At 60.2% G+C, this 24,109-nt stretch overlaps 3 protein-coding genes across 14 annotated transcripts in view; 1 reads left to right on the top strand and 2 right to left on the bottom strand.

Annotated features, from left to right (window-relative positions):
* The window catches only part of FSCN2 (fascin actin-bundling protein 2, retinal), a 23,333-nt gene extending 18,356 nt beyond the window's left edge, over positions 1 to 4,977 (top strand). For 2 of the 4 annotated variants that reach the window (XM_017879278.1, XM_017879276.1), the window contains exons 2-4: positions 2,532 to 2,688; positions 3,226 to 3,347; positions 3,711 to 4,977. In XM_017879278.1, the coding sequence (XP_017734767.1) occupies positions 2,532 to 2,688; positions 3,226 to 3,347; positions 3,711 to 4,375 (944 nt within the window). In that variant the 3' untranslated portion in view covers positions 4,376 to 4,977. Of the gene's footprint in view, positions 1 to 2,531; positions 2,689 to 3,225; positions 3,348 to 3,638 lie in introns of all 4 variants that reach the window. The other 2 variants (XM_017879279.1, XM_017879277.1) reach the window with 2 other exon arrangements.
* A 108-nt stretch (positions 4,978 to 5,085) lies between these two features.
* On the bottom strand, positions 5,086 to 18,778 carry FAAP100 (FA core complex associated protein 100). Of its 9 annotated transcripts, none has more exons than XM_017879267.1 (10): positions 17,464 to 18,778; positions 16,792 to 17,363; positions 16,554 to 16,678; positions 14,905 to 15,860; positions 13,869 to 14,025; positions 11,888 to 12,657; positions 10,718 to 10,854; positions 8,974 to 9,090; positions 6,498 to 6,584; positions 5,086 to 6,140 (listed from the first exon to the last, which is right to left on the bottom strand). In XM_017879267.1, the coding sequence occupies exons 2-10, from the start codon at positions 16,954 to 16,956 to the stop codon at positions 6,009 to 6,011; spliced, it is 2,646 nt and encodes an 881-aa protein (XP_017734756.1). In that variant the 5' UTR covers positions 16,957 to 17,363; positions 17,464 to 18,778; the 3' UTR covers positions 5,086 to 6,008. The 9 variants fall into 9 exon arrangements, with proteins under 9 accessions (XP_017734756.1, XP_017734761.1, XP_017734762.1 ...); XM_017879272.1 differs by having other exon boundaries at positions 12,302 to 12,657; XM_017879273.1 differs by having other exon boundaries at positions 16,361 to 16,678; positions 17,464 to 18,777.
* A 1,858-nt stretch (positions 18,779 to 20,636) lies between these two features.
* NPLOC4 (NPL4 homolog, ubiquitin recognition factor) overlaps positions 20,637 to 24,109 on the bottom strand; it is a 65,757-nt gene continuing 62,284 nt past the window's right edge. The window contains 1 exon segment of the mRNA XM_017879266.1: positions 20,637 to 23,178. Within this exon segment, the coding sequence (XP_017734755.1) occupies positions 23,021 to 23,178 (158 nt within the window). The 3' untranslated portion in view covers positions 20,637 to 23,020.

Here is a 24,109-nt window from a genome sequence, read left to right as displayed (position 1 = left end):
GTGGTGATGGTGATGGTGATGATGGTGATGGTGATGATGGGGATGGGGGTGATGGTGATGATGATGACGACGATGATGGTGATGACGATGATGGTGATGGTGATGATGGTGATGGTAATGATGGTGATGGTGGTGATGATGGGGATGGTGGTGATGGTGATGACAGTGATGGTGATGGTAATGATGGTGATGGTGGTGATGATGGTAATGGTGATGGTGATGATGATGATGGTGACGGTGATGGTGATGGAGGGGTGCTGATAGTAAGATTGGTGGAGGGATGGGGACTGTATGGACCATTTTTCAGTCTCTTGATCCTCAACCACCCTGCATCTGATCCCGTCGTCCCTTTGAGGGGAGAATCCCCTACTCAAGACCGGCTCCCATCTCCCACTTTAGAAGCAGGAAGCAGCAGCCACTCACCTCCCTGCCTTCAACAGGGCCAAGGGTGAGGACCTGGCTACCAGGTGTTTCAGGCTCTGGATTGGTGGCCAGTGCTGTGGGGAGTGGGACATGGCATCTCAGTCCTGGGGCATGGAACCCCCCAGCTTCCAAGGCAGCTGCAGCTTGGGAGGTGCCATAGTGTCACCCCCCACCCGGCCTCTGTGGAGCGGCCACATGGCAGGCTCTTCATCGAGGCATCTCCCTGGCTGGGCAGCCCCTAAGCCTCTCTTCTCCCTGGGAGGGGAGTGAGCACCCAGGCTTGCATGTATCCCCCCCATCAGCCAGAGCCTGCTCATTTCTGCCGGCAGACAGCATGGCAGGCAGTGTCCGACGCTGCCAGTAACAGAAAACTGGCCACAGGCTGGCTCCAGCAGTGACATAATCATCTGAAACGGGAGTCCAGAGCCCTGGGCATGGTGGGTTCCCAGGCAGCCACCATCACCCGCTCAGCAGTTTCCCCGGGGTCCTCCGTTCTTACCTCTTTGCTGAACCACTCTCCTGGGTCAGCTCTGACCTCAGCCTGACGCCCTCACGGTCGTAATGTGGCTGCTGGTATTCCAGGCCTCACATCCAGGCAGGACCAAGTCCAGAGGAAGAGGCACTGGCTCTGCTTGTGTCTTCTCAGGAGTAAGAAAACTTCTCCCCTAAGTCCTAGCAGACACTTCTTCATGCTCACTGGCCAGAACTGAGTCCCCCAGCTGCTCAACTAGCCCCTCTGGAGTTGGGCAAAACCAGTGTTGCCCAGGCCAATGCCAACTGCACTCCTCTCCTATTTTGAGGTCATTTCTCTGGAAGCAGATGGCTGAATGAGGCAGCCCCAGACAGCATCCTGTCTGAAGGAGGTGTGGGGGCAACACTAGGGACACCAAAGTGCTGGCCCGGGAGGCGCGGTGGCGGGGGCAGCCCTGCGATGCTGTGGCTTTACCCCTACTCTTCCTTCAGTGCCCGCAGGGACGGCGTTCCCACGCCCCTCATGGGCCCCTCCTCCTGAGGGGTCCTGCTACCCCCGGGCACCATGTCAGTGTTGCCTTCCACTGGGCCCAGTCAGCTGCTCTTAGCTCAGTATTTACCAGGAGCTAGAGCTGGTGGCAGTGGGGATGCTGGCACGAATGCTCGGCCACAGTGCAGGGGACATGCTGGGCGCTCCTCTGCATCTGATCAGTGGTGAGTGTGAGGGAGACCCCAGCCTGGGGTGTGAGGGGCAGCTTTGGGGCTGGCAGAAGGGAACAGGTCCCAAGCTCTCTGGCACAGTCATAGCCTGGTGCCCTCTCCCCTGGGGACAGAGTGGGATGGGATCTGGCCCCACCCTCAGGCCCTGTGAGGCTCTGCCCATCACTCCCTCCCAGTCCCCAGCTGGACAGGCCACCAGAGTCCCTGGGCCTCGTGGGGGGGCTCCACAATTTGATACATCACTCCCAGTGGCCAGTTGCCATGGAAACAGGGAGGTGGCTTGTGGGAGGAGCCAGGGACTCAGTTCACAGAAGATCCTGGGGAGGCTCTGGTGTCTGCTGTCCCCATGCTCCATCCCCTCGCAGGAACCTCAGATGGTGCCCAGGGCAGTCTTGTCCTCCCCCAGGGGTCCTGGGAGACTAAGCACAGATGGTTGGGGCTTCTGCAGAGGTGACAGGGACCAGCCCCTGCCTGGTGCCCAGGGGTGCCCCCATCACCATCCCCATCCCCACCATCCCCATCGTTAGGTCCTGCCTGTGCCCACCCAGCAGCTTAGGGTGAATTATAAATAGAGGCTGGTGTAAGCCCTGGGTCAAGAGAGCAGGGCAAGGAGATTACCAGCTGATTACTGATTAGCAGAGAGTGGGGGCTGTGCCAAGCAGAAGGGCCTGGCTCCTGGGGGTGTGGAGGGAGGTCACGGCTCCCTTGGGGACAGTGTGCAGGGTCCACAGACGGCACACATGGCCCTGGGGCAGGGTTCCCAGGCTCTCTGAGAGGTGCCTTCCAAATCTTCTCAAGTCAAGAGGTTTCTGGATGAGACCCCCCTCTGGCTTCAGGGGTGCCCCCAAAAGCATGCCCCCATCCCCTGCTCCCTACCCAGGAGAGGCGTGAGGGGCTTCCCCATCTCCTCCCTCCAGGGGTCAACGTCTCAGCCAATCAGGATGATGAACTAGACCATGAGACCTTCCTGATGCAAATTGACCAGGAGACAAAGAAGTGCACCTTCTATTCCAGCACTGGGGGCTACTGGACCCTGGTCACCCATGGGGGCATTCAGGCCACAGCCACACAAGCGTGAGTGCACACATCCCTCCCTCCTCCAACATCCCCGTTACCACCATCACCATCCCCACCATCATTGCCATCCCCATGACCATCATCCCCATCCCCATCCCCACCATCCCCATCCCTATCCCCATCCCCATCCCCATCTCCACCATCACCATCCCCATCCCCATCTCCACCATCCCCATCCCCATCCCCACCACCATCCCCATCCCTATCTCCATCTCCGTCCCCATCCCCATCTCCACCACCATCCCCGTGCCCATCTTCACCATCCACACCACCATCCCCATCTCCATCCCTATCTGTATCCCCATCACCATTCCCATCACTTCTGCCACCATCACTGCCTTGGCCATGAGGACTGCGTGGCAGCTCACTCAGAGAGGAAAGCCCACTGGGGCCAGGTAGCTCCTGATGGTGGCGGGTGTGTCAGTGGAGGGCAGGCTCCTGTCCCACTCCTTGGAACCTGAGGAGGATAGGGAAGAGATACCCTGCACCCCCATCTCCTGCTGTCCTGAGGAGACCTTTCGCTGCTCCCTCCAGTTCCGCCAACACCATGTTTGAGATGGAGTGGCGCGGCCGGCGGGTGGCACTCAAAGCCAGCAATGGGCGCTACGTGTGCATGAAGAAGAATGGGCAGTTGGCGGCCATCAGCGATTTTGTGGGTGAGCACTCTGCCTGCCAGGGACTGGGGTAGGGGCTGTCTCCACCCAGGGACAGCACCTGCCCAGACACCCCATCTCCACCAAGAGCTGGACCCTCCCTAAACCGTGGAATGGCTGCTGTCATGGAGTCCTACTTGCTAGTCAAGATAACCGTCTTGGCAAGGGAAACAGTTAGGTCCTTATGGGAGTGTCCTTTTCTCCGCTGCCGGGAACCCCCTAGGCACCTTGCCAAGGCCGCACATGAGGCAATGGCAGGCCTGGGCCCCTAAGTCCAGGTGTGGCGCTTCCCAGGGGCCCCTCCCCTCCCGGCCTGGACAGGGAAGGTGGCGGGAGGGGCAGCGCAGCAGACGCTCTCCCTGCCAGGCAAAGACGAGGAGTTCACCCTCAAGCTCATCAACCGGCCCATCCTGGTGCTGCGCGGCCTGGACGGCTTCGTCTGCCACCGCCGCGGCTCCAACCAGCTGGACACCAACCGCTCCGTCTACGACGTCTTCCACCTGAGCTTCAGCGACGGCGCCTACCAGATCCGAGGTGCGCGGCGGGCCGGGTGGGCACGCGGGAGCGGGGGTCGCAGCGGGCGCTGGGCTGGGCACCGCCGCCAACGCCGTCCCGTCGCCCAGGCCGCGGCGGCGGATTCTGGTACACGGGCAGCCACGGCAGCGTGTGCAGCGACGGCGAACGCCCCGAGGACTTCGTCTTCGAGTTCCGCGAACGCGGCCGCCTGGCCATCCGCGCCCGGAGCGGCAAGTACCTGCGCGGCGGCGCCTCGGGCCTGCTGCGCGCCGACGCCGACGCACCGGCCGGGACCGCGCTTTGGGAGTACTGAGGCCGCGCCCGGACCAGCCCATCGCGCATTAAACCGTGTCCGTCCCGCAGCTGCGCGTGGGCTTCGGGTGCCGCTTGAGGGTCCTGCAGCTGTAGGGGGAGGAGGCCCACAGCTTTCCCCAAACCAGAGCGCGCCCAGAACCTCCCAGTGCCCAGGGACTCGGGTCCAGGAGGTGGCCTTGCCTTGTGGATGGGCAGGGTGACCCGGGCAGGGTGACCCAGGCCGGTGGAGGTGGGGCGGAGGGGAGGTCTTGAGGACGTGGGGAAGATGGGGGCTGGGGGCGGGTGGCGGACTGAGCCTGGGCGGGGCGATGCCACCAACACGTATCACAGATGACCTCACTGGACACTACCCCTCCCCAACCTAGGTCCTCAACCCTCCCTAGCTCCTGGCAACCCCTTGCTCTCCCCTGACGTTCTCAGCAAGACACGGGCACAAGCGCTGGACAAAGGTCAGAGCCAGAGGCTCCTGCCCAGGGTGGCAGAGGACGGCCCTGGAGCACAGTGCGGATGGGACCGTTAAGGGGTGCAGGCCCACCTCGGTGGGTGGCTCACCCGGCCCCAGCTCTCCCAGCAACACAGGCCGTGGCCCCACTGAAAAGGCTGGATTTGGAGTGTCACCGGGGGGCCTTGCTCCCTGAGATGTGGCAACCACTGAGGGAGACAAACCCTGACTAGGAGCACCCCACGGGCCCCTCCCACTCCATGGCGAGGAAGGCAGAGGAGAGCAGGCAGTGGCCCCAGGCCTCCCAGACACCCCCGTGGAGCAGAGCCCTCCTCAGGGGTAACTGGGTCACAGGGAACACTTTTTCCTTGGAGGCCACCCTGGTGCTGGGGGCTCCCAAGCAGTGCCATGACTCTGGAGGGAGCCCAGTGAGAGGGTCGGAAGGGGTGAGAAAAAACAGCCGAGGCCTGAAGTTTCACAGACAGGGTCGTTTGTCACAGCAGAGAAGCACCTCAAGGCTCCTACCTGCACTCTTCGCGGACAGTGCCTGTGGCGGGAGCGGCAGGAGCACCCTCCCCAGATGAAAACACCAGCACCAGGAGGCGGGCCGTAGCCCAGTCTGAGGGAGGGGCTGGGGCTGGGGCTCAGGGCACCCCCAGGCCACAGCGCCACCGAGTGGCCCTGAAAATAGTGCACAGTGCTGGGTACAGCCCTGGCCGGGGGCACCTAGTTGTTGAGCATTCCGGCCACAGGCCACCCGATGGCCCTTCCTTGGTGTGGCGCAAGGCCACGGGCACTTGCAGGAGCTCCCTGCATGCTGTTTTGTGCTTTGGTCTCAGAGAGCCCCTTCCCACCTCGGGGTCCCAGAGTGGGCAGCCAGGCAGGTGTGAACAGTGTGACAAAGGGTACCGTGGGGCGCCTGGTAGTGCCACCCAGAGGGGCAGCTGGTGCTCCTGGTGGTGTGGCAGCAACAGTTACAAACTTGCCCCAAGTCCAAACCCCAGAAATCCTGTTTCTCCAGCCCTTAGGGTCCAGAATGCACCGCATTGCCTCCTGGCCTCGGGCTGCTGCTGTGGCGGGAAGGCTGCCCAGCAGTGAGGAAGGGGAGTGCAGGGGCTGCGGCCGCGGTCAGAGGAGAGACCAGCAGAGGACGCGAAGCTGGACCGGCCAGGTTCAGAGCCCACCTTGGTTGCTCCCAATCAGAATCTGCTTTGTGCTTCACGGCCTTCAAGCACTTTCATGAGTGTTCTGCTCCCACGTGGCCAGGTCACACCCTCCCTGACGACTCTGGCCAGGCCAACTCAGTTTTCCTCTAAAACCACGAAGGCCTGGGGGGCTGTTACAGAGGCTGGAAGCATAATCAGAGCCGTGGCCAGGGCAGACCCTACTGGTCACAGCAGGATGAGGCTGGGGTGGCGCAGCTGCCGGTACACCTGCAGCAGCCTCTGGGCGGTGGCGCAGGAGCTGGCCTCATCCTCTGTGCAGAGCCGGTCGCGCAGGGTCTGCACCTCCCGCAGCAGCGTCTGCAGGTGGAACAGACACAGCTCAGGCCCCCAACTGGCCCTGGGAATGTCACTGGCTGCCTCTGGGGGACCCACCACTCGCAGGACCATACTTGGGAAGTGACAGGTGGTCCGAGGATGAACACTCATCTGGAACCTTAAAACATGGGACACGCAGCCTGGCCTGGACACCCGGCCCCTCAAGGAGGATGAGGGGCAGGAAGGGCTGTGGTCACTCAGACTCTGCCCCAGGCCCATGGGAGCTGAGCCCATGCACTGCGAGGACTCTGCAGACTCCGGGTGACTGGAGAAGGGCCTGCCGATGGGCGCTCCCGGCTACCCAGGTGGAGGGGATCACCCAGGGCACCGGGTGCTCACCTCATGGTTGGCGTGGATCTGGCGGAGATACTGCACACGGAGATCAGGAGCGCTGGAGCCCTGGGCGGCCTGCTCTGTCACCATCGTCTGGGGGGAACACAGGGGACATGCTGGAGAGGGTGTGCCCCAGCACCTGCCCCCACACCCCTCAGAGCAGGTGACCCTCTCCTTCTATCTGCCCAGCACTGCCTCCCTGCCTGGCACCCCCCCATCCCCACCTCCCTGCCTGGCACCCCCCCAGCTGCTTTGCTGTTTTCCACCCCACTGTTCACCTCGACTTCCTGCCCTCCAGACCGGCAGAGCACAGAGCCCCTGGCCTGACAGTTTCTTGGAAATGAACTTGTTTGGTTCTTTTCTCTCCGCTACTGGGCCCTTCCTTGTCCCCAAGAGCCATACTCTACGCAGATCCAGACCTGCCTGCTGCCCCCTTCTCCCATCCTGGGCTTCAGGCCACTCAGGAGCACAGACCAGCCAGGGAACTGCCTTGGCATCCTATGCAGAGACCCTGGTCTGGCCATTCACTCAGTCACGCAGCACAGCCCAGGGTGGGCTGCGGCCCCGGCTCCCTGGACTTGGATCTACATTTCCCAGATGGGCTGGGCACAGTGGCTCAGGCCTGTAATCCCAGCACTGTGGGAGGCTGAGGCAGGCAGATAACTTCAGGTCAGGAGTTCAAGACCAGCCTGACCAACATGGTGAAACCCCATCTCTACTAAAAATATAAAGATATTAGCCGGGCCTGGTGACAGGAGCCTGTAATTCCAGCTACTCGGGAGGCTGAGGGAGGAGAATCACTTGAACCTGGGAGGCAGAGGTTGCAGTGAGCCGAGATCGCCCCACTGGACTAGCAGCCTGGGTGACAGAGCCGGAGCTCTATCTCAAACACACAAATAAATAAATACAACTAAATTTCCAGATGAGCCTGGGCAGTGAGGATCCTGCAGGCTCTTGGAGCAAAGCAACTGAGACAAGATCCCGATGCCCCGAGGGGCAGCACTGGCCTGCCTGGGGTCCCAGAAGTGCTGGTAGCTGCTGTGTGCTGAGTAGGGTCCTGAGAGCACTCCTGCTCGCGGGGTGGGCACCTAGCTGTTGGGGGACACTAAGGTCTGCAGCCCGATATGAGATGTGTCCAGGAGGCAGCAGCAGTGCGTGGGCTCCTGTGGGCTGACTCAGGCCCCCCCAGATTCATGCGGAAGCCCTAGTGCCGGCACTCAGAGCGTGGCTGCGTCTGGAAATGGGGTTTCTGCAGATGATCAAGATGAGATCGCTGGAGTGGGTTTGACCCCACATGACTGTGTCCTTGTAAGAAGAGAGAAATCTGGACGCAAACCCAGGGGCTGGAGCTCTGCTCTTGGCAGGGACGGGACTTTCTTGGGGGCCAGATGGCCCAGTGGGCAGAGCTTCCTCTGACAGGCAACACCTCAGTTCTGGAGATCCCCGTGGTGCCCCCAGCACTCAGGACAAGATCCCCAAGCCCAGGCAGCCCCCATCGTGGTGCCGTGAGATCACTGGGGTCACAGTGCTGCGTGACATGCTCATCAGGGTCATGGAAGTGTAGGGTGCAGGGTCCTTGCACCAAACGAAATCTCTGGGTCATGGTGCTGTGTGAGCTGACGTGTTCACTGGGGCCGGCCATTGAGCCGCCTGCCGGGGCTGGGCAGAGCCACTGCTCGCAGAAGGGCCTCGTCTCCAAGCGCCACCACGGTGCCCACGGGGGTTGAGCTTGCGTGAGGCCATAGGCCCTGGGTCGCAGGGTTGGGGAGGCCTGGGCATGCACATTGATAAGCCCAGGTGGAGCCGAGGCAGGGACCACCCCTAACAAGAAACTCCAGAACCGGTTTCTAGGGTTGCTGCAGACCCACCATGTGGGCCAAAGCTGCGCTACAGTCCTAGCAGGTGGGTGTGACGGCTGCCCTGCTGAGGGCACAAGTAGACTTTAGCTTGGAACTTGGAGAGCTTCTTCTCAGATCTGGCAGCCGCTGGCCCAAGCTGGCTCTGGGCACAGCATGGAAGCAGCTAGTCCTGTGCCAGGGAATGCTGGGGCTGTGAGTGGGGGGAGCTGCAAACTCCACTCTCTTGGCAAAGACGTGGAGGCTCCCAGCACCTTGTTCTAGGATCCACGCCCAGGCCACGGCCTCTCTATGCAGCCTCTGCCCAGCCAGAGACGGGAGGAAACCTTGGGCTGACCTCGCAGGTCACAAATACAAGCCCACTGGCCTCGTAGCCTGGGGGTGACGGCACACCTGGGGAGCAGCACTGGCCTCCTGAGAGGGTCCACTTCATGCCTCTCATCGCCCACAGCGCCACTGCACAACACTGCACAGCACTGCACTCAGCGGCAGAGCAGGCTTGGATCTTCCTGCAACTCCTGTGCAGGGAGCTGTAGACCCCGTGGCCAGCAGCTACAGGGTTCCATGCACAGACCTCAGTGAGCGACCCACAGATCCTGGCCGCCTTCCTGAGCGGGCTGACATACCTGCATGCGCCCGACAACGGCATGGTGTGCCCTGCAAATGTCAGCCAGAGAGGAGCTTTCCACTTGGATCTCCACGGCCTGGATGGGCCCGGCTGGGCAGAGGTCGGTCATGGCCACCTGCAACACAGGAGCCACCTCACTGCCTGCCTGTGGCACCCCCACCTGCCTGGGGGGGCTCAGGCTACACAGACGCCTCCCCAGCTGGCAGCACGTGAGGCCAACCCCCTGCCCTGGGCTGTCCTATATCCTGAAGGAAGCAGAGCCCAGTACCCTAGTTTAACTTTTTCACCTGAAGAACCAGCCACCAGCCAATGGCAAGAACCTGCTCTGCACCCAGATGTGTCCAGGGAGACCCCATCCCTCAGACCTGTGGAATTCACACAGGGCCTTGAGCCAGATTGGGGCCTGCTCCAGGAGGAGGCCACTGCAGTGACATGCCTTGTGCACAACCTACATGTAGATCTTGCATGCCCTTGGGGGGCCCAGGCCTGTCCCCCCACACCAGGCATCACAGATCACCTCTGGCAGCAGACTTAGGGCATCGCTGTGGGCACTGGGAGTTGCTAGGCCTGTCTATGGGACACCCACCTGTCCCTTAGGAAGGCTGGCCTGAGCTGAGCTGGACAACAAAGAATGGCAAGAACAGGCCAAGAGCCAGGAAACCAGGCTTATTCTCCACACGCCACACAGGAGGTGAGACGCCAGGGGCCTAGGGAGCCCAGAAAGGACACAGTCACCTGCGGCTCTCCTACAGAGGCTGTCAGCACTGACCTGCAGGGCCACCAAGAGACCCAGCATCTGGGCTGAAAGGGCCACACAGTGGGCAGTCAAGGCACCCGAGGGCCGAGGCTTGATTCCAAGTGCAGACTCTGGGCCGGGCGCGGTGGCTCACACCTGTCATCCCAGCACTGTGGGAGGCCGACACGGGCAGATCACCTGAGGTCACGAGCTCAAGACCATCCTGGCCAACATGGTGACACCCCGTCTCTACTAAAAATACAAAAATTAGCTGGGTGTGGTGGCGGGCACCTGTAGTCCCAGCTATTCAGGAGGCTGAGGCAGGAGAATCGCTTGACCCCAGGAGGTGGAGATGGCAGTAAATCAAAATCGCGCCACCACACTCCAGCCTGGCGACAGAGTGAGACTCCATCTCAAAAAAAAAAACCCAAAATGAAAACGAAAACCAAAACCAAGTGCAGACCCTGAGCCCCAGGCAGCCTTGCCCGTCCTCAGGGACACACGTGTCCTGGCAGCCTGGGCTACCCTGCAAGAGCCTCTGCTGGTGGGACGTGAGGGTGTGCTGGAGGTCATGGGTCTCTGGAAAGGTGGGCATGACAGGGGCTGTAGACCAGCAGTGCCATTCGCCATTCAGCAGCTCCCGCGACGGGTCTGGAGCCCTCCAGCAGTGCAGGGGGTTAGTGGGGCTGCTGCTCCTGGGCTACAGGTGTTGCCAGCAGCACTGTGGAACCTGCTATGACTTCAGTAATGGACAGGGGAAGGGGGCCCTCATGGCGGACAGGGCTGGACAGGGCCAGTCCTCGGGGATCTGAGCTGCAGGGCCCTCCCCGCCTGAGTAGGGTCTGCTTGGCATGAGGGGAAACTGTCACATTACAGTCCTCTGGGGAGCTCGGGAAAAGGCTGCCGGGCCCCCGTCCAGGGTGAGGGGTCCTCCCGAGCTCCAGCCCAGGGGCCCCACCCCAAGAACTGCTGGTGCCGAGGCTCATTTGCCTGAACCCCTGCTTGCCTCTCGGACGATGAGGTGAACGTCAGCGCCATCAGGGGCCACTCCCTGGATGGAAGACAGCGCTCGGGCCCTCACGACGTCCACAGCAGCATTCTCAGCAAGGAGCCACTGCAGGGTGGCACAGCACAGGGGCACACCTGGAGGGGAGGCAGAGGCCAAGAGCTCAGCCCGATCCTAGCAGGCGGGCTCAGCCAATCCTACCAGGTGGGCATCTGCATGGCTGCCCCCAAGTGCCCTTCCCAGAGCCATCTAAGCATCCCAGCTATCCACAGCCCCACCCTAAGCTGTGGCACAGCCAGCTGACTCAGAGAAAGGAAGGAGGCCACTGCTCAACTTCCTCTGCTGAACAAGCCCTGCGATGGGTGGGGCCAGTTCCAATCTGTGGAAGGTGAAAACCTCACTCTGGGGGACCCGGCCATGCGCCTGGGGGCTGAGGTTAGGAGCAGGCAGCTCCGCCCCAGCGCCGGGCGGACACCCCAGGGATGGCTGCGGCTGCCCTCTCTGCACAAGCCCAAATCCAGAAACCATCCAAATACCCAGCTGCAGTAGAACGGAGACATCTGCACCTGGGACAGAGGGTCTCACACACATGGGGGAGCAAAGGACAGACACGAAGAAGGGACCGCCCACTCCATCTCGTGGAGCTCACAAACGCCTGGTGAATGGTGCCGGGCTTTGGGGTGAGTGCAGCTGACTCCCTCCCCGGGTGCCTGTGCTATGAAGCTCACAGTTTGGCTCCTTTGTGACTCTGCTGTATTTAGGTTACGCTTCCATATATAGGTTTAAAAAACAAAACTGAAAAGAAATACATGGTGAGAGGGCCCCACATAAGGCCAGACCCCAACAGCGGACGGGATGCAGGCGAAGCTCATTTCCTGAGCAGAGCTCGCTGGGCTGGAGGGCCAGGCTGCCCCACAGGAGCAGCTGGAAGAAGGAGGAACAGCCCATGTCCGCAGGCCCGAGGTGGGTGGGGTGGAGTGGCTCATGCAGGTAATCCCAACATTCTGGGAGGTCCAAATGAGAAGATCACTTGAGGCCAGGAGCTCCAGGCTGCAGCGAGGCATGACTGCACCACTGTACTCCTGCCTGGGCAACACGGCAAGTTCTTGTCTCTTTAAGGAAAAAAAAAAAAATCCCCAAGGCTGAGGAAAGCCAATCAGTGCCACCAACCTGAGTGGCCGTCCTTCAAGGCAGCCCTGAGCAGCTCCGCTGACACCTTGATGGAAGCCACAGATGGGGGCAGGAACTCGGCCCGCAGGGAGGCGGGTCCTGCTGGCTGGCTGCCAGGCTCCCGACAAGTTTCCAGAAAAGTGACCACGGGGTCGCGGGTGGGGCCCAGTGGGGAGGGGGCCCGTGTGTGTGGTGGGGCCAGGCCAGGGAAGCGCAGACATTGCAGCATGTCCACTGTGTGCCTGCTCAGGGGCAGGCAAACGCCCTCTTGCTCGGGCAGGACGTCGGAGGGGCACTCATCCAGAAAGGGGTCCTCAGAGTCTGAAGGGGCGAGGGCCCCGCCCACCACCTCCCTGAGACTGTAGAACAGCGTGCAGGACACGGTCACAGGCAGGTCGAGCCCGCCGTTCTCACCAGGGCCCAGGGGTAGTGTCACCTCCCGCCGAGCACCGGGGCCGAGCTGGTCCACGGGGATGGTGTAGGTGATGGCCGAGCAGGCCGAGTCCAGGTCAAGGGCACAGGAGCTGGTGAGCACCTGGATGCACAGGGTCCACCCCTGGTCCAGGCTGAAGCTGCTGCTGTTCTCTAGCACGCAGGTGGCCATGAGCATGTCCTGCGTCTGCAGGCGGCTCCAGGTGGTGCTGGTGGTGCAGGAGATGGGCCTGGGGCCCGTGCCGCTTGACAGCAGTGCACAGCTCACGTTCATGGCCTCGTTGAGGCTTGTCAGGGCCTTGTTCCGCTGGTCAACCGCTTTCTTTAGAAAAGACACTCTGCGAAAGACAGACATGACCCCCAGGAGAAGGGGGGACACCCACAGCGCCGGGTGCCACATCTTGACTCAGGCCCAGTAGGCCCCGAACCTGGCTCCACAAGCACACAGTGGGCGTGGAGCCACGCCAGAGAGGGGGCCCCCGCCACAGGAACACGTCTCTCCCGGCCCCACCCACATCAAGCCTCTCTGGAAGCCGCCTCAAGCCATCTGACCTGATCTCTCCTCTTGGGCTGTAGGAGGAAAGCGGAAAGAGGCTGGAGCTGGGGTTCGGGGGGCCTAGGCTAATCTGCCAGGTTCGAGAAGCCCACCACCCACATTTGGGTCACTCAGGGGCCAGGTGGTGCATTACCCGCCCCGGCTCCCCAAAATGTTCCTAGCGGGTCTCTTTCATCCCTTGCAGCCTTTACAGCAAAAGCCAGGAGGGTGGCAGGCACTACAGAAACAGCCCTAACCACAGGGACCTGGGGTGACAGGCCCCTCACTCTCAGGACCCCAGTGGTCATGTGAGAGGTGCAGGGGATGCTGCATGCACACAGCGTGTTCTCTCTGAACGCCCCGAGGCCAGTGCTGCGGGAGGAAAAGCACACTGGCTCCTGCGCTGAGAGCAGGGAGGGTGAGGACGCAGCAGGGGATGTCTCCTGTGGCCCACTAGGGTGAAAGGGTGGGGTGCTGGGGGGCAGTCCTGGCACATCTTCCAGAGGCAGCTGGGTAGCCTGTCACCAAACAGTGGGACGCCTGAGGCTCTCAAGATATCTTAAGAGGACAAGTAACGGCCGGGCGCAGTGGCTCATGCCTGTAATCCCAGCACTTTGGGAGGTTGAGGCAGGCGGATCACGAGGTCAGGAGATCGAGACCATTCTGGCTAACAAGGTGAAACCCTGTCTCTACTAAAAATACAAAAAATTAGCCGGGGGTGGTGGTAGGCACCTCTAGTCCCAGCTACTCAGGAGGCTGAGACAGGAGAATGGCGTGAACCCAGGAGGCGGAGCTTGCAGTGAGCCAAGATTGCGCCACTGCACTCCAGCCTGGGCAACAGTGCGAGACCCCGTCTCAAAAAAAAAAAACAACAGAAAAAAAAAGGCCAAGTAATGGCCTCTCCTGGACCATTGCCACCTGAGGATACGCAGACTCAGGACGACCCCACACAGAGACAGTACCTCCCAAGGATGGCAGTGCCAGCCTCTGCCCGGCCCAAGCCAAACTGCTCACCTCTCAGAGATGTTGCCAATTCCAGACAGCAGCTCCTTGATTTTCCGGCCTGCACTCTCTGTGGTCATCCTGGCTGGGCCAGGGATCTCAGAGTCCAGGTCCAGGCTGCAGGTCATCAAGCGGCCTTTGGCGGACAGGGCCAGGAGCTTGGTGCCACCTGGTGACAGACACACAAGGGGCCTGGTCCGCAGACTGGGAGTGGCAAGCAGCGTGACACTCAGAGGTGTTTCCCCAGGCTCCAGGAAAGAAGTCGGAAGACAAGACCAGTGTCCAGTGAGGAAGAGAAGGTCCCGAGACAAAGGCGCTGTCCCCACCCCGGGCTTCTGTCGGTGGCCCCGAGCCTTGCCATCTCTGACCCCATCTGCAGCCCTCTCTTCCGCAGTGGAGACAGTCTGGTGTTTCCCTTCAAAGTCCTCCTCTCCTGCTGTGTACGTATTTTCCGTGGCGAGATTTATTAGCACGCTCACAATGTGAGCACACTCGGGGAAATGCACTGGTTGGGGGTGTGTGGCTCTATTTCTCTCACCCCAACATTGGGCACACACAGCTAAAACCCTCTCTGGCTTTTTCTGTGGAAAACACAAAACTAGAATTCCACAATGCCATCTGCCTTTGGTCCAGAGCAGACTCACAGGCAGGCCACACCATGGCACGAGCAGGCGTTTGCAGCCTTTGGAAGAAAAGGCGAGTCCGGAACAGACCTCCTCGGGCTGCTTGCCACGTAAGACCTGCCGAGGAGGCACTTGTGGCCGACCCCCAAGTTTCCTCCGAGTCCACAGCCAGCAAGCAGCACACTCAGATCCTACCAGGCCCAGGGCCACACCCTAGACCCCAGAGGCAGAACAATGCATAGACCCACCACCAGCCCCTGCTTGACCTTGAGACAAGAAGGGAGTTAACCACTAGGCTGTATCAACACCCGACGGCGTTGCGAAAGAACAAGCCCAGGAAAGGAAGGCGGCCTGATGGTAGCAGACAGCCAAAAAAGGCACTCCACCCTGGGCTCCCATCTTTCATTTTAGACAGCAGCTCATACCTTCATGCGTCCTGGGAGACGCGGACAGTGAGACGACGCTGCAGATGTTCAGGCTGGCTGGGCACAGCATGGGGGGCAGGCCTCCCGGGCCTTCTTCGGGCTGCTCGGGGCCCAGCAGGGTGCTTCCCCGAGACAGATCCACCACACAGAGGTCAGAAGGGGTGCTATGGTACACGCGGCCACCCCCGCCACAGGCAGCGCAGAGCACGGGGCCAGGGAGGCAGTACTCCCGCAGCTCGGGCACCAGCTTCCCAGACTCATCCCAGCTGGCCTTGATGGCCAGCATCCGGCCATGGTGACCAAGGGCCACCAGGCAGTCAGAGTGCACATCCTCGTCAGGCAGAAAATTCTCTGCAGCTTCTGCAGCCTGTGGCTCTGTCTTCAAGGCCCCTATGAAGATGACAGGCTCCTCCAGGTGATGGAGGATCTTGACAAGGGCATTTGGGTCACCAGGGGCTGACCTGGAGGTGACCAGGGCCTTCAGGATCACACAGCAGAGCTGGCCATCAGGGAGACCACAGAGGACCACAGGTGACTGCAGGAGGGTGGCATCAGCTCCAAAGAGGAGCCCGAAGAGGGCGTCCTCCAGTGTGAAGCCCCCAGGGCCCCCAAGGAGGTCACATGGCACCCTGGAGCCTGACGGTGACACACAGCACAGCACTGGAAGGAAGTGGGGGGCTGCAGGCTTTCCTGGGACCCCAGCTGGGGGGGTGTAGGTGGACAGCTCCACCTCACCGATCTGGCCTCCTGGCCGGGGGTCCTCCCCAGGACAGGGCTGCTCAAACAGCTGCATCTTCCACCGGGCGGGGCCCTGCACCAGGGTGACCAGCACACTGTCCAGCACGGTGAACGCACACAGCGCAGCATCGGGAAGGATGCAGGCATCGGGGTCCACAGGGATCACGGGGGAAGGCTGGTCACCGTCCTCGCTGTCCCTGTCATCCCGGCTTGTAGACCTTTGAGAACAAGGGACGCATTGGTCAGGCCTGGGCAGGGTGGGATTCCCACGTTCTATTCACCATAACCTGGCATGGAGCAGTCTGGCTCAGGGGTCCCCGCAGTGACCCTCAAGGCCGCTCAGCAGTCCATCTGCTACATGGTCTCCCACCTTCCCCACGGAGGACACGCTTGACAGGAAGTACCATACATCCAAAAGCAGCTTGAACGGACACCCTCAGCACAGAACCGTCCGGCGGAGACCCTGGTTGCAAAGTGCACAGGCTGCCCCCTCTACAGCCTGGGCCGCCGTCAGCGGCTGCCGGCTCTGCACTGAAGACAGGCCTGGCTGCCCGGAGCTCGCTTCCTTCCGACCCAGATGGTTTCCACTGATCACTGGCTCGGGGTCACGGTGCCTTTGCTGTCTCCTCCCTCTAATAAACACCCAACCTCGGGGGCGTGTCTCACCAGACAGGATCCCGCACCCCGAAGTAGGCTTAACCATGTGAACCCCACTTACTAAGGACTGTGAGCACGATACTTGCAGCAAGAGTGTTGGGGGCAGGGGCTCCAGATATGGGCGGGGATGGCGGCCAAGGCTCAGAGCTGGTGGCAGCCCGGGTCCCCAAGAGCGAGGAGGTGCGGCTGCTCGCTCTGAAGCATTCCGGGGGCAGCAGGAGCGTGCGGGAGGGAGGCCGCGGGCCCGCCCTCACCTGCTCCTGCCCGGGTGGTCCAGCGACAGGCAGTAAAGGCCCCTCCGGGCGCACAGCGCGTACAGCAACCTGCGCGGCGCCAGCAGCTCCAGGTGCCACACCTGGTCGGGGAACCGGAACGCCGCCTGCGGACCGGGGCGTGGGTCAGGCCGACGCGACGCGCGGGCCCGCGGTCTTCATTTTCACGCGAACCGCCGCCCCCGCCCGGCCCCTCCCGCCCCCGCGGGCCGGCGCTCACGGTCAGCAGCCCGCCCTCCTGGTCGTACACGTAGACGAGCTCGCTCCCGGTGGACAGGAAGACCTCCGCCTCGTGGTGCAGCACGCGGGGCTTGCCCGCCGCCAGGCCCCCGAGAGGACAGCAGAAGCCCGCCAGGTAGCGAACCCGCGGCGCGGCGCTGGCCATCGTGAGCGCGGGCCGGTTAGGGTGAAGAGCCCCGGCCGCGCGGCGGCGGCTCCTCCTCGGAGCGCTTTACGGCAGCCCGCTGTGCGGCGCGACCTCCGCCGTAAAGCGGTCGGCGGTGCCGGGGGCGGGCGGGAAAGGCCGCGCTGCGCTCCTCTGGCTTTTGCGTAAACCCATTGATTCTCTGGGCTCTCGGAGAGCCCCTGAGTCCTGCCGGAGCGCACTCCAGCCGGGGACGGGGTGGGGCAGCGCCGGCTCTTGTCATCCTAGCGATGGATCTCTGCCCTGTGCTCCGTGAGCCGCCCCCCGGCGGCCCCCACGTTCAGGGCCCAGCGGTGTGAGCCAGCTTAGGTGGAAGCGCGTCCCTCCCTCCGTGGTTGAACACGTGGGGACGGGGAGTACACCACGGGCTGGGGGCAAAGGGCAAGAAAATGACTGTGAGACAGGGCAGGCACCTCCACCCTCTCCCTCCTGGCAGCTCTCCACTTCCTCCAGGAGAGAAGTACTGACCAGAGAACGCCCATGGAGGGGCCTGCGATGACACCTCCTCCACGCCCGGAAGAGAGCGGAAACCAGGCACACCATTGACAAGTAAATGACCAAGGAACCCCGCCCCCGGTCCGCCTCCCTCCGTTTAAGAAGCCAATCTGAAGACCGCTAAGGCCCGGCACCCTTGACGGAGAGTCTAGGGGCAGGGCTGCAAAACAGGGCTTGGAAGTTGGGCAGACATCGTGGAGTCCGGGTGCACCTGCCGGAGCACAAAGCACCACGTGCAGACGTCCTGACCGCCCCCTCTTTGAGGTTGGGGTGGGGACTGACCCCAGGACAACGGGGATGTCTGATACTGGGTGTTGGGATAGACAGACTCAGGTGTGGCACCTGGAGTCAGTTCCTCGATCCTCTCTGTCGCCAGGGCTGCTCTGAAGGTGTTTGGGCTGGAAATGCTGTCTTTGATGCTGGGGAGTGGGGAGAGGAGGGCCAGGGGCATCCCATTTGGCCTTCAGAGTCAGGAAGTGCAGATGCCGCATCGTTGTGAATTTCCCCACAGGGATCCTCCCCGGTCTTCTGACCGGATTTCCCCCACCGGGGATCCTCTGCCGGTCTTCTGACTGCTAGTTTTAACCCTCTGAAGCCTCTTGAGTCGCTCGCTCGCTCACACACCAACTCCCATCCAGTCCTCCCAGGCCATCTCTTCCATATGGATGGAAACATGCCAAGGCTGTCCTAGAGGAGATGATCACGATCACGTGGAGAAGGAAACGAACATGGGAGGAGGCCCGGTAAACCAACAGCCTCACCCGGTGGTTTACTCCGCTGCCCACTCCATTCTGCTCCGGGGGCTGGCAGGCTCTTGGCCCCACACCAAGCCCAGCTCCTTCTCTCTGCAACAAGATTTATGATCAATGGTCATGTGGGGGACCTTAAGCATGGATCCCAGGGGAAAGGGGGTGAGTTAGACACCAGCAAAGGGCTCAAGGCCGCCTCTCCATCAGCTGCTGGGCTGTGCTGTGCCCCACCTATACTTGGCGAAGGGTGATGAGGGCTGAGGCATCCTCTCTGCTGTGGGTGTGGAAGATGCACACACTCCTAGCCGAAGCCTTCGAGACAGCAGAGCAGACAGCTGGACACTGTGTTTCTATGGCCAACCTGTAGGTGGTATCATCTCCCTAAGCACAAATTATATGAAGGAGTCAATTTAGAAGGTCAGATTGAGAAGAGAGAAACCATGAAGCTTCAGGCTGTGCTGAGGGTGAGGAGGGCTGGGCTTTGAGGGGCTCTCCTCAGAGCAGCACAGCCCAGTAAGAACACAGCAGGAAGGTGGGGGAGGGACCCAGGAACCTGAGTTCGCCCTTTTTTTTTTTTTTTTTTGCAGTGGTGCAATCTTGGCTCACTGTAGCCTCAACACCCCAGGCTCAAGCCAACCTCCTGCCTCAGCCTCCCGAGTAGCTGGGACTCTAGGTGCACACCACCACGCCAGGCTTTTTGTATTGTTTAATAGAAACAGGGTTTTGCCATGTTGGCCAGGCTGGTCTCCAATCCTGGGCTTTTCTATTTCTAAGCAGTACGATTTGCTTGATTTCGTGGGGGATTGGCATCCAGAATTATTTTAAATTTTTAAATTTTTTGAGACAGTCTCACTCTGTTGTCCAGGTTGGAGAGCAGTGGCATAATCTTGGCTCGCTGCAACCTCTGCCTCCTGGGTTCAAGCAATTCTCCTGCCTTGGCCTCCCAAGTAGCTGGGATTACAGGCGCACACACATCACCACACTAATTTTTTGTATTTTTAGTGAAGATGGGGTTTCACCATGTTGACCAGGCTGGTCTCGAATTCCTAACCTCAAGTGATCCTCCAGCCTTGGCCTCCCAAAAGTGGTGGGATTATAGGCATGAGCCACTGCACCCAGCATTTTTTTTGTTTGTTTATTTTGAGACAGTCTTGCTCTGTTGCCCAGGCTGGAGTGTGCGGTGGCACAATCTTGGCTCACTGCAATCTCTGCCCCCCAGGGTTCAAGTGATCCTCCAGCCTAGGCCTCCCAAGTAGCTGGCATTACAGGTGTGCACCACCACCTCCAGTTTTTGTATTTTTAGTAGAGACAGGGTTTCACCATGTTGGCCAGAACTCCTGATCTCAGGTGATCCACCCGTCTCGGCCTTCCAGAGTGCTGGGATTACAGGTGTGGGCCACTGTGCCCAGCTTTTATCTTTACATAGAATCAGAGAGAATGAAAGCACCAAGGATTTTCACTGGCTCTCACACAGACTGCCATGACCAGATACTGGCTCCCTGCATGGCCCAGGCTGCTGCTGCACTTGTGCCTTCTCTGATGCAACCTCCCCGAGCCTCCCCACCTCAGCATTTTTTTTTTTTTCAGACAAGGTCTCACCCTGTGGCCCAGGCTAGAGTTGCGATCACAGCTTGCTGCAGCCTCGACCTCCCGGGCCCAAGCGATCCCAGGAGCTGTGGGGAATCCAGTGAATTGCACTGTGTTGAAGGTGCAGGATTGGAGGCCGGATGCTGGGGGCCTACCCTCTCGCTCCTGGAGTCCAGAAGCCAGGACCCCTTGGTAACTGCCCTGTGGCCTGCTTCACCCCAGGGCCCCCTCTTCAGAAGAGTCAGGGTTTTTGTTTTTTAGTAACCACTCAAGTCAGCAATGAGTTACTGGCCAAAGGACAAAGTGGTGCTGAACGGTGGCTGCCAGGGCTCCCACCTGAGGCTCAGAGGGCACTTGTTCTAGACGCTTTCTATTGTCACAGGGAAAGACAGCTCAAGCAGCACAGGCATGTCGCCCCCAGGCCTCACTCCTTGCTGCACCTGTGCAGCCTGGGCTTTGTCCTTCACCTGCTGTTTGGTCACATGTACCTGTCCACAAAGCAGTGACTCTGGAACAGCTGCAGGGCTGACAGGTGGGGCAGATGCAGAAGAGGCACCCAAGGGCGGCCGGGCCGTCAAACACTGATGCACTCTCCTCCTCCTCCTAGATGTTAACACTTTAAGAAACTTACCAAGGAGTCAAGGTTGGGAGGGACTGGCTGGGGAAGTAGAATCCCCACCTTTAAATGGTCCATGCACATACACACGCGTACGACAGTGATATCTTGGGGACAAGTTATCAAATCCCCGCACAGGGAGCGGATGCCAGACAATAGTTGAGTGCGCCGGAAGGACACACTAAGACCAGGCAGTTGCTTCAGGCGCTTTTATTAGGTTCCACTGCAGGGCTGGGGTCAATGTAATGCGAATCCAAGCCCAGTGATGCACACCTGTGAGCCGAAACAGAGCCGAAGCAGGAGCACCTGTGCCCCACGAGCAGCCTGGTTGGAAGAGACCAGGGCCAGGCCCCACCTCCTCTCTGGGCCAGGAGACTGGCAGCCGCTGTGTTCACCTGGGCAGGTGTGCACCCAGTCACCCCCACTGGGTTATGGTGCTGGTAGCATGAGAGGGTGTGTCCACACCAAGTGCAGGTGAAGATGCGAGGTGGGGCTGAGACCTCCCTCCCACAAGAGGAGGTGGCTGAGCCTCCCAGGGCCTGAACTCTTATAGCAGGGCTCACCCCCAAGCCTGTATGCTTAGCTCTGACTCTCTTTGGACAATAAAATAAAGTGCATTACTGAACAAAGAGTAACTCAAAACCAGAAGCAGACAAATCGCCAATGTTTTTTCTTTAGCTGAAAGACAGAAGAAAACATGAATTATGTGAATGCCAGAATTTCAGAGTAAGGGAAATGCTGGTGGAGGACAATGGAAACTATAATAGCATGGCAGATAAGGATGAGCAAGTGGGAGAGGAACTGGCAACGTGGCTGTCTCTAGAAGTCCGTGTCATCCAGCCCCTGCCCAGTGGTGGGGAAGGCCTTGGACTCATAGGGAAGCAATGCAGGAAGCCTTGGCCACCTAGGCTCACAGCTGATCTCAGGACCAGAGGAGACAGCAGAGGACAAAACTTCAGCATGACAGCTGCTAGGAGGGAGAGCAGACAGCCCGCAGTGGCCAAGCTGGGAGTTGCACCCACAGCAGTCCGCTTCAACTGGGCTCCTCTCCACCCCTCCAGACCCTCCATGACAGATCTGCCATAACCAGACCCAACCCAACTGGCCCCTGGTCCCAAGAGCAGATGAGCTGCTTGGGCTTTCCACTTGGTGTCCCATGCCAGGCAGACCTGGAGGTGCCAGCCACAGTCCCGACCACTTCAGAAGCCAACAGGCAAGTGTTCTCTGTTCATAGTGCCAAGAATGTGGGAGGGTCACATGGGCTTACCCCCCAGGATGGACACAGAAGTCCCTAAGCAGTCTGTAGCTGGGCCAGCCTCTCCCGTGGGTGCAGAGCAACCCAAATGTGGCCATCATTAAGGCAAAGAAGCATCGAGATGCCCACCACTCCCCAGGTAAGAGCCGTGCCCCGGCCTGGCCACAGACGAACGCAGAGCCCACAGAGCGCACACACACACAGGACCCCACCAGGTGCTGTTCCAGATCGCCCAGGCTCCCTCCATTGGTACACTATCAACTGTGCAGTGCCCCAGAGAGGTCCCAAATGGCCCTCACAAGAGGCACAGCCCCTAACACCCTTAGCCAGGCAGTGCAGTGGGATGAAGCAGCGTATTGGGGAGGGCCAGAGCATCAACACCGGTGACCCAGCTCTCCCACCCAGGCCATCGCAGGGCAGCCTCAGGGCAGGCGCCACCACTGCTCCTGCTCAGCCCGCAGTATCTGCAGCTACTGCCAGCTGTGTGGCTTGGTAGAAAAGTCTCAGGCACTGAGGTTTACTTCAAGGGAGAACTGACTGGTACCCCCGTCCACACTCATCACCCTGGACACAACCTCGGGGGCTTCACTAAAGGAGGGAAGGATGTGGAAACTAGTCTCTCTCACTCCCCTTTTGTGCAGTTTTTATCTTAAAAAAAAAATAAATAAAAGTCTTCTGGGCAGGAATTACTGATAACTGTTATTATAACCAATGCAGACTTTAAAATCCCACCTGGACATCGGGTGAGAGGAGGAGGGCGGGCAGCAAACCGACCTGCAGACCTGCAGAGGGGAGCTGTGTCCAGGGCCATGGCATCCCCACCAAACAGCTACCGGAAGAGGAAAGTGGCCCTCACAGGCAGGGTGTCTGCCACCAAGCAGTCAGACAAGGGGGCAACCAAGAGCTCCCAGCCAGAAAAACGCAGGGGCGGGGAGGCCAAACAAAAAGCATTGAAAGGAAGGAAAAGGCTGGGTGGTGGCAGCATCAGCCCCTCCCTATGCTCCCCAATTGCAGGTGCCGTGTAGAGGTGAGAGGTCCTTCCAACACAGTGGGGGGGCTTGTCAACAGGATTAGGCGTGAGGGGCCGCTCTGCGTTTCCAGTCTGGGACTGCACTCAGCGTGCAGAATACCAGCCGTGGCACCTGCTCTCCAAGGAGGAACGTGCTGAGAAGCTTCAGTGGGTCAGGGAGCCCAGGACAGCCAGTCCCTTGTCCCTCCAGGGCTGCCCACTGTGGGGCAGTTACAGGGAACACACCGAGCAACGCTTCTGGCTTCAGGAAGGGCTGGGCTGGGCCCAGTCCTAGCCAGCAGAGGGCAGGCACCCTAGGTCCTGGGGAGGCTGCACATCTCGCAGTGGCCCGTGCCCGGCTGGTTCATGAACGTGCAGTGCTGACAGGCCCACATGGCCGCAGTGGCTGTGTGTGTGGAGGCCCCGACGGCGCCGTACTCGTGGAGACCTGGGAGCTGCACACCAACTGTGCCTGCAGAGTGGGAGAGAAACGAGCACTCATCATTTCTGGCCCACCAGAGACCTCCAGAGTGTGGGCACAGGGACAGGGGCAGGCAGCTGAGAGCTCCCCACCCTCCACCTCCCACCCCGTGCTGGTCCTGCCCACGCAGCACTCCCACCACAGGCACGTTTTGAAGTCCTTAATGGCTTTGGCTGTGACAGACTCAGAAAAATGCCTGCTGCACCACGGGGAGTAACAAGGAGCCTGTGCTTGCGGGTTCCTTTTTGTTGCAGAGGGTGCCTCTCCTTGTGAATAACATAATTCCCTAGGAAATGTGCATTTGGGTTATTTCTAGCTTTCTTTTTTTTTTCCTGAGATAGGGTCTTGCTCTGTCACTCAGGCTGGAGTGCAGTGGCACGATCTCGGCTCACTGCAAACTCTGCCTCCCAGGTTCAAGCGGTTCTCCTGTCTCCGCCTCCCGAGTAGCTGGGACCACAGGCGCAGACATAATGCCTGGCTAATTTTATCTATTTTTTGGTACAGCTAGGGTTTCACCATGTTGGCCAAGCTAGTCTCAAACTCCTGACCTCAGGTGATCTGCCCGCCTGGGCCTCCCAAAGTGCTAGGATTACAGGTGTGAGCCACTGTGCCCAGCCTCCAGTTTTGAGCTAACATGAACAAAGTTGCCAGGATCATTCTTGTACAATTTCTTTGTGGATCTGTGTTTTTATTTCTCTTGGATAAAAACAAAGAGTGAGGCTGGGTGCAGCGGCTCACGCCTGTAATCCCAGCACTTTGGGAGGCTGAGGTGGGCAGATCACTTGAAGTCAGGAGTTTGAGACCAGCCTGGCCAACATGGCGAAACCTGGTCTCTACTAAAAATACAAGAATTAGCCAGGTGTGATGGTGCACGCCTGCCGTCCTGACAACTCAGGAGTCTGAGGCAGGAGAATTCCATGAA

Source organism: Rhinopithecus bieti, unplaced genomic scaffold (assembly GCF_001698545.2).
Source record: "Rhinopithecus bieti isolate Rb0 unplaced genomic scaffold, ASM169854v2 scaffold_9899, whole genome shotgun sequence".
Lineage (NCBI taxonomy): Eukaryota > Metazoa > Chordata > Mammalia > Primates > Cercopithecidae > Rhinopithecus > Rhinopithecus bieti.
Note: the sequence above shows the minus strand (reverse complement) of the source record. Positions and strands in the feature narration are given on the sequence as shown.

Excerpts from the sequence above, each read along its gene's own strand:
- FAAP100 (XM_017879267.1), bottom strand. The coding sequence starts at position 16,956 with ATGGCCAGCGCCGCGCCGCGGGTTCGCTACCTGGCGGGCTTCTGCTGT. Across the intron at positions 14,026-14,904 it reads GTCTCCCAGGACGCATGAAG|GTGGCACCAAGCTCCTGGCC; the intron begins GTATGAGCTGCT and ends GTCTGTCACCAG. Across the intron at positions 9,091-10,717 it reads TTCACCTCATCGTCCGAGAG|GTGGCCATGACCGACCTCTG; the intron begins GCAAGCAGGGGT and ends CCTGTGTTGCAG.